Here is a 9,102-nt window from a genome sequence, read left to right as displayed (position 1 = left end):
AAATAAATCTAAAAAAAAAAAAAAAAAAACAAAAAAACCATGCACACACTATTAAAAAAAAAAAAAAAAAGAGCAGGTTCACAGAAGCAGAACCATGGGAGAAGTTAGCACAGTTAGTCACTTTTCCTTAACTGTGGACTTTGATGGATGGAGACTTTTAGTTTTGGCAGGCGGTGCTGTCTCCACGCTGAGTTTACAGCCTGGATGGTACAATGAACAGTGCTTACATCTTGGAGTCAGTTGTGCTTCAAAGGTCTGGCACCGTGTCACATGGATGGCCTCAAACCTGCTTATTGAAGACGATGACCTTGAATCCTGATCCCCTTGGCTCTGGATCCTGAATGCAGAGATTACAGACCTGAGGTGCCATGCTCAGTTTCTTATGATATTAGAGCTGGAACTCAGGACGTCAGGGACTCCAAGCAAGCACTCTCTCCACTGAGCCCAGCTCTTTTTTTTTTCTTCAGTTCTCTTCCTGGAATCAAGGTTCATACTGCTCTCCTTTCTTCCAAATATCCCAAGAGACAGAAATTAGGGGGAGGAAATAGATGTGCTGTCTCTGGGGATTTTTTTTTTTTTTTTTTGTCTCAAATCTTTTTCTTGGGGTAAGTTCAAGGGCAGGAAGGTCACAATGAGACAATGGGTAGAAAATCCTCTCAGGGGCTGGAGAGATGGCTCAGTGGTTAAGAGCACTGACTACTCTTCCAAAGGTCATGTGTTCAAATCCCAGCAACCACATGATGGCTCACAACTATCTGTAATGAGATCTGAGGCTCCCTTCTGGTGCATCTGAAGACAGCAACAATGTAAGTGTGTATTTAGATATAATAATAGAATAAATCTTAAAAAAAAAAAAGAGAAAATCCTCTCAATCGGCCAAGTCTTTTCTCTGTGAGCTTTGGAAAGTTTGGAAGCTGGATCACCCGGGGTCAAGATCTGCATTTTGTTGTTTTGTTTGTTTGTTTGTTTTTGTTTTTGTTTTTTTGAGTCAGGGTTTCTCTGTATAGCCCTGGTTGTCCTGGAACTCACTTTGTAGACCAGGCTGGCCTCGAACTCAGAAATCAGCCTGCCTCTGCCTCCCGAGTGCTGGGATTAAAGGCGTGTGCCATTTATCTTCAGACAAAGTCACATGAGCAGAGAGGAAGAAGCCACCCCATGGGGGCCCTGTAGAATTTAGAACACCGCTTGAAGGAGGCAGGTCCTTAAAATAGAGAAAGGGTCGGTGAAAGTGAGCAGAAGTGAAATGTCCACTGTTCTGTCTCTGTGTTCTGTGCTGACTCCCTTGCCTCTGCACACTAGGCAAGCAGACCAGCCGAGCGCTGCACTCACCCTCTGCCCTGGGGAGTTTTAAACACCAGTTTCCTTTGGAAGTTTCCATAATTCTGATTGCATGGGTGGAGATCAAATCAGGGCTTGAGGCATGCTAGTTTAGCACAAAACAACAATAAACAGACAAATAGGTTGGGTTTGAGGTGTAGCTTAGTAGTAGGGTAACCTTGAGTTACTCTTCAGTACCTCAAAAATACAACACCCCTCAAAACAAGTATTAAACACAAAAGAGTCTTCTCATTTGAAGCTAAACAAAAGGACAGGATTTTGAGATAACTGGGAGCATGCCTTTAATCCCAGTCTGAGGGGTGAGGGGTGGGGCAGAGGCAGACGGATCTCTGTGAGTCCCAGGACAGCCTGGTCTACAAATCCAGGATAGCCAGGGCTACACAAAGAAACCCTGTCTTGAAAAAAAAAAAAAGAGTCCCTCTCCCCAGCCAAAAGATAATTGGGAAGTGGAGTGGAGAAGATGCATCTTGAGCTAGGGTTTTCTTTTTGGTGGGGTAATGGGTTTTACTACAATGGGATTAATGGCATATACCACCACCCCTGGCAATAAACCAATAAGCCGGTGTTCTCTTTCTTGTCTTAGATTCATTTTACTTTATGTCTTGTTGCCTGTAGTTGAGTGCACCATGGTTGTACCTGTTGGGTACCCTAGAATTGAGGTTATGGTTGTGTGGGAGCCACTGTGTGATTGAGAACTGAATCCAAGCCTTCCACAAGAGCAACAAGTGCTTTTAACCTCTAAAGTTTTTGTTTGTTTGCTGTTTAGACAGGGTCTCATTATGTTGCCCAGGCTGTTTTGAACTTATGGAGGTCTGCCAGTCTCTGCTTCCTGGGTGCTGTGACTGGAGGCAAGTGCCACCATGCAGCATTTTATTTTCTAGTTTTTCTATTTTTCTATCTTTCTTTCTTTCTCTCTTTCTTGTTTTTTTCTGTGTAGCCTTGGCTGTCCTGGAACTCACTTTGTAGACCAGGCTGGCCTCGAACTCAGAAATTCGCCTGCCTCTGCCTCCCAAATGCTGGGATTAAAGGCGTGCGCCACCACTGCCCGGTTGCCTGCAGCATTTTGATGAAGCAGAAATACTTCAGTCCTTGTATTTTAACATACAGCACCCAGAAATACAATGCTTTGGCATATTTTAAAGTGGCTATTCTGATAAACTCTGAAAGGATTAATCCCGCAACACTGCCCTTACATAAGATAAACTATCAAAAAGGAGATCCATGGTGGCATGTCTCTAAATTTTGCCTTCAGAGGTGGAGGCAAGGGGACAGCGTTAAGTTGTGGGCTAGCCTGTTCTACAAAGACAAAGGCAAGAAGACATAACTTCCAGAAACCAAGCGGGTTATGGACTGACCGGAAATTATGGGCCTATGCCAGCAGATCTCGCGCGACCTCAGGTTTGGCGCCCGGAAGTGGTTGAAGCCCCGCCCCCTCGGGGGCCTGCTGGCTCCTGAGTTGGCCTACCGCGCAGGCGCGAGTCGCCGACTCCGCCCCCTGGGTCCTGCGGTCGGAGCCATTTCGCCGCTGCTTCCATGCGGGGTGAGGTGTGTTCTTTCCTCGTTCTCGTGGAAGGTTGGTGCTGCGAACTAGCCTGAGAAGGCAGTGCTCTCGGGCACGGAGAAGCGGAGGAGGGTAAGAAAGGGGGCGTTGCGGCCCCGGACACGGGCTCGTTGCTGCGGGCCGACGCTGGCTTCCGCAGCTCCGCTGTGGCTTTGTTGTGAGGCGCGGGCGAGCGAGCGAGCGGGTGGGGGAGGGGCAGCGCAGCGGGTACCCGGATTTACGGGCCGTGGGCGCATAGCGCGGCGGAGCTCCGGTGTCCCGAGGCCGTGGAGTCCCTCACACGGGCTGACCGCTCTCGGAGACCTCTTTCTCGGCTTGACCGGCGGCGGGTGTCTTAAATCCGTTGCCTGTAGGGGTAGCGGCTCGACGCCACCCGGCGCGTGGTGGTGGGGGGTCGTCCTCGGTTCTCATCCGGGACACCCGGGCCCGGTGGGAGTGCCCGCTTTGGGGTCCGGGGCTTCGCTGCAGGTCCTCCCACTCCGCACTGGTGACTGGGCATGGCTGGGTGGGGCGGGATGAGGAGCAGGTGGTAGGAAAATGAATGCATGATTTAGTAAGTGATGGCGGAATTACACCGCGCAACGGGATAGCCCCGCTGTAGATAACGGTCGTTAAGGGACGGCGCCTCAGTCTGAGAGGTGCACGAGCCTGAGTCTGGCTTTGAGGTGCACAGTGTATCCGCTCCAAAGGGCAGTGAGAGATCAGTTACGCCTAAGGCTAGACCGTCCTGGAGGAAGGGAGGGCCGGCCACGTGACCGGAGGGTGAGAAAAGAGATGAATTTGTTTCCGGGTGGCAAGAATGAAAACACAAAATTGGGAGCCATGGCTCAAGCCTTTCATTCCAGCACTTGGGTTGGTAGTGGAAGGCATTGTTCGATCTCTTGAGTCCCAGGGCAGCCCGGGCTACTGCACAGAGAAATCTTGTCTCAAAAAACAAAACAAAATTTGATTGATTCCGATATGTGTGAATACGTATCAGTTAGTGGTGGCAAGTGAGAGAGGAGCTGTAGAAAAACAAACGAGTAATAGTGAAGACATTTCTGGAGCCAAAACAGCAGGGCAGATGTGACATGAAGCTACCATGATGGAAAATTTGACATCCATTTAGGCTCTCCACAGGGGATAAGTTCTAGGTCTGTAAAAGAAGTTGTGGGTTTTTTTTTTTTAAAGATTTATTTATTTATTATATGTAAGTACACTGTAGCTGTCTTCAGACACACCAGAAGAGGCTGTCAGATCTCATTATGGGTAGTTGTGAGTCACCATGTGGTTGCTGGGATTTGAACTCAGAACCTTTGGAAGAGCAGTCAGTGCTCTTACCCATTGAGCCATCTCGCCAGCCCAAGTTGTGGGGTTTTTTGTTGTTGTTTTGGTTTTTCGAGGTAGGGTTTCTCTGTATAGCCCTAGCTATCCTGGAATTCGCTCTGTAGACTAGCCTGGCCTCCGAACTCAGAAATCCGCCTGCCTCTGCCTACCAAGTGCTGGGATTAAAGGTGTATGCTACCACACCCAGCTTGGTATTTTAGTAAATAACTGCACTGTAGCTGTCTTTGGACACACCAGAAGAGGGCATCAGATCTCATTACAGATGGTTGTGAGCCACTATGTGGTTGCTGGGATTTGAGCTCAGGACCTTTGGAAGAGCAGTCAGTGCTCTTAACCACTGAGTATTTCTAGGGGGCCATTCACACTCTTTATTCTCCAGTTCTCTTAAATTTCCTCAGATCAAAGTAATAAAAGTAAAACCAAACAGTACAACAGGCAGTTTAAGGATTAAATAGTTCCTAAGCTACTAAGGGTAATATCAGCAGGACTTTTAAGGATTCAAGAGATAGCTGTGAAAGATCTTTGGGGATCGGGTTAGAATTCCCAATTGTGAAGTTGGGTTGTATGGTGCCGTTATTGGGGATGGGAATTTAATGGATAAGGGTTTGAATATACTTTAGTACGTTTAAAATTATTACTGAGATGCCTAGTTTATAGATGGGAATATTAGTATTTTCCTCGGATAAATTTTGGAGCCTTAAGGACTGTATCGATCTGTTTGGACTTAATTAGCATGAATGTTTAATATTAAATGGGTTTTCTAGAGATAAAGGGGTTTGATGGGCCCTATATTTTGTTACTCATTTACTTTGTACATTTACTTATGTTTGGGGTTTTTGTTTTGGAGACAGGGTTTCTCTGTAGACTTGGTAGCCTCCAACTTAAAGAGATCAGCCTGTCTCTGCTCTCCAAGTGCTGGAATTAAATGCCTGAGCCAGAACAGCCAGACTTGTGAAGGAGTCTTTATTGTCTTTAGCTTTTTGTTTTTTCGAGACAGGGTTTCTCTTTAGCACTAGCTGTCCTGGAACTCACTCTGTAGACCAGGCTGGTCTCCATGTCTTTAGCTTGAGTTTGTATTATCTGGCTTTGTCATTTGATTTACCAAATGACTAGTCAAAGTTGGTAGGCCACAAGATAAGACTAAGAAGTTTATTGGGGTCAGATTTGGTTGGTGTAAGATGTCATTTTACAGCCTACTATATATAGTAATAGATCTCCTCTCCCCTGTCCTAAATGTGATCTTTTTTTTTTTTTCTGCATGAGTATTTTGTGGGTATGTATATGTACCATTTGCCTCTAGAAGAGGGCCTTGGGTCCCTTGGGACTAGAGTTATGAATGTGTATATGCAAGTTACCTTGTGATATAGGTATCAAACCTAGCTCCTCTGAAAGAGAAATGCTGTAAGAGAAAGCACTGAGCCAACTCCAGCCCCAGGTTTTTGTTTTGAGATTGTCTCACTATGTAATCATAGGAGGCCTAGAACTGGTTATGTAAATCAGTGGCCTTAAAAAACAGCTGGCCCCTCCCTGGTTTTTGGTCTGTTTATGGTAGCTGAAGTCAGTCTAGGCTATAGGTTAAAATAAAGGCTTTATTTAGATTTTAGCCTGATTATATACAAATTGTGGCCATTTCTGTAGTTTTGGTTGTTTTAGTTTGTGGAGAGTGCTATATGTAACTCTAAGTAAACTTTTGTTCATAGCCATCTTCCAAGTGAAGGTTACTGCCTGGCTTTGTGTGTGTCTGTGATTGTTTTTTTTTTTTTTTTTTTTGGTTTTTCGAGACAGGGTTTCTCTGTATAGCCCTGGCTGTCCTGGAACTCACTTTGTAGACCAGGCTGGCCTCGAACTCAGAAATCCGCCTGCCTCTGCCTCCCGAGTGAGTGCTGGGATTAAAGGCGTGCGCCACCACCGCCCGGCTCGGTGGTATTTCTTGATACAGTGAATTTGAATTTGACTACACCATGAGTCAGTCACATGGGACTTTGCTTAAATTTTCTTTTAAAAATAATGCCTTTTATTTTTGTGTGTATGAGTATTCTGTAAGTTTGTGTACACTTGGATGCCAGGTACCTTGAGAGGTCTGAACGCTTAGAGCCAATGATTGCTAGTTGCAAGTGGCTGAATCTGTATCTTCAATATCAGCAAGTGAACCTAACCACTGAGCCATCTTATTTATTTTTTTTTTTTCTATTTCATTTTCACTTAAAATTTCTCTGAAAATTTAGAAAGTAATAGGGGCTGGAGAGATGGCTCAGTGGTTAAGAGTGCCAACTGCTCTTCTGAAGGTCCTGAGTTCAAAGAAACTACAGGGTGGCTCACAACCATCCATAATGAGACCTGACACACTATTCTGGTGCATCTGAAGACAAGTACGGTGTACTTAGATATAATAGATAAATCTTGCGACCAGATTGTGCAGAAGTCTTGAATTCAAATTCCCAGGAACCACATGATGGCTCACAACCATCACTACAGCTCCAATGTACATAAAATAAATCTTAAAAAAAAAGTAATAGAATGTGACATGGTTCTCATTCTCATTGCTGGGAGGGATAACTTTAAAGCATGTAAGATATTCATTGTAGAATGTAGGCTACAGCATAAAACATTTGAAATTAAAAATCAGTCTACAACAATAACCATTGTAGGGTATGTGTATAATTCAAATTTTACAGCTTGTATCTTTTTTACTACATGCCATAGAGTTCAATTAAATTAAATTTTCTTTATAGGTAAGTTTAAGAGTAGTGTGATAGAATGTATGAGGTTTTGCTATCATAATGTTTTTAACTTGTTTTCTTAGGTGTGAAGAAGACACCTGAATCATGGGTGACATTAAAAATTTTCTGTATGCCTGGTGTGGCAAAAGGAAGATGACTCCAGCCTATGAAATTAGAGCAGTAGGAAACAAAAACAGACAGAAATTCATGTGTGAGGTATTTAAGAATACAGTTAATTTATATACTTGTGAAGTTCGTCTGGTTTTAAAGGAATGTTTCATTTGGAAAGGCTGAACTGTTGCAGGTTGTAGAATTTGTTTTGACTTGGCTGGTTTTATTATTTTCAAAGAAACCTTATCTTGCAATACTTGGCTAGGGAAATTACTCTAATGCTTCCAAAGCTTCCTTGGTGCTAGTAAGTCAGAGGATAAATGTTTGCAGTTTTACATTTTGGGGGGTGGGTGTGGTTAGACTTACTTAAGGCATGCACCACCACCCCTGGGTTCTCTGTTTAGAGAAGCAAAGTATTAAAAAGAAAGGTAGTGTTTTCCCTTAGTTATTACAAAGTTATTATTAAATTGCATGGTTGTGTGTGCACAGAACCATGTGAAAATCAGGGCAGTTTGTGGGAGTTAATTTCTCTTGCTCTACCAGTCTAGGGGATTCAATTCCAGTTCATCAGTTTGGAGGCAAAGTGCTCTTGCTTAGTCCACTTGCTGTCTTGTCTCCCCTAAGCCCCACAGTTCAGTGGTGGTGGTTTAAGGCCAGCCATTTGATCGGCAAGTACTGTCCACAGAGCTTAGTTAGATACCCAATCTGAAAAAATTTAAGTGTAGAAACCTGAGACGCTTAAATTGATACTGTTGAACCAGTATATCAATGAACAATTAATTCAGTTCCTCGGTTTTAGTTAAATAATCCATGTGTTGCTTGGGTATGTTAAAGGAATATTTACTTATGTAGTGTGTCTAAAATAGTTGTATTTTGCCTTTAATTGGCCATTTAATTTATTTTTTTAAATCCTAGAATTACCCAGCTTTAATTCAACTTTTTTTCCCCCTTGAATCTTAAAGGTTCGAGTAGAAGGGTTTAATTATGCTGGTATGGGCAATTCCACCAATAAAAAGGATGCACAGAGCAATGCTGCCAGAGACTTTGTTAACTATTTGGTTCGAATAAATGAAGTAAAGAGTGAAGAAGTTCCAGCTGTTGGGGTAAGTATTTATGACCAAGAACTTGATATTTTTGTTTGCTTTCCCCTTTCTACCCTTGGGTTCAAGTTAACAGATTTACAGAGTGTGCCCACAAATACACTGTGCAGGGACATTATATGAAAGAATATAGTGGCTATACAAAAATGTATTGAGTTTTAGAAACAGTTGAGATTTTTTTTTCTACCTGAAATGTGCAGAAAGGACATACTTGGTAGAAACCATACCTTGAGTTGTGAATTTGTCCTTTCCTCAGGCTACCAATAAGCACTAAAAACACAGCCATTCAGACATGCCCCCAAAGAGTATGAACAGTCAGCATTTAAAGTATATTGTATTACTAAGCTATGATGCTCAGAAGGGATAAGTACAAGAAATTAATTTTTGGCTGAAAAAATAAAAATTTTCAGATTGTTTTCATTGGGAAATAGCACCATTGTAAATTCAGCTTTTCTTTTTCATGAGTGTTCATTACAATAGGTCATAGTGTATCAAGTCCTGGTGCTAGCCTCAGTTTTTTTCCCCACTTTCTTCCTCCGTTTTGACACTATGTAGTAGTGGCTGTCCTTAAACTCACTATGTAGAGGTTGGTTAGCCTTGAACTCAGAGATCCACTTGCTTTGTCTTCCAATCCTGGGATTAAAGGCAGGTGCTACTACATACACCCTGCCAACCTCCAATTTTTTTCTTATTCTAGGGCATTTCAGGTGGTGAGATACAGGAGGGGCAAGAGGGTTTGTTTTGGAAGAGATAAAGGCTTCAACCTTGTATTCTATTCCCTAAAACACCCTAGCCTTGAACTCGAAAAGCCGTTATTTTTAGATGGCAGTTACTGAAATTTAATTGTAAGACTGGGTTTTCCTTCTTCTCCCTTATAAACATACATGTTATGTATTCTAGGCTGCCTAAGTGAAATTTTTTTTTTTTTTTTTTTTTTGGTTTTTCG

At 43.1% G+C, this 9,102-nt stretch overlaps 1 protein-coding gene across 2 annotated transcripts in view; it reads left to right on the top strand.

Moving 5' to 3' along the window:
• Window positions 1-2,832: 2,832 nt before the first annotated feature.
• Dhx9 (DExH-box helicase 9) overlaps window positions 2,833-9,102 on the top strand; it is a 36,089-nt gene continuing 29,819 nt past the window's right edge. For both annotated transcript variants that reach the window (XM_029477691.1, XM_021161044.2), the window contains exons 1-3: window positions 2,833-2,971; window positions 7,029-7,161; window positions 8,019-8,159. In XM_029477691.1, the coding sequence (XP_029333551.1) occupies window positions 7,051-7,161; window positions 8,019-8,159 (252 nt within the window). In that variant the 5' untranslated portion in view covers window positions 2,833-2,971; window positions 7,029-7,050. The remainder of the gene's footprint in view (window positions 2,972-7,028; window positions 7,162-8,018; window positions 8,160-9,102) is intronic.

Source organism: Mus caroli, chromosome 1, assembly GCF_900094665.2.
Source record: "Mus caroli chromosome 1, CAROLI_EIJ_v1.1, whole genome shotgun sequence".
Classification (NCBI taxonomy): Eukaryota; Metazoa; Chordata; class Mammalia; order Rodentia; family Muridae; genus Mus; species Mus caroli.
This window is presented reverse-complemented; position numbering and strand designations above follow the sequence as displayed.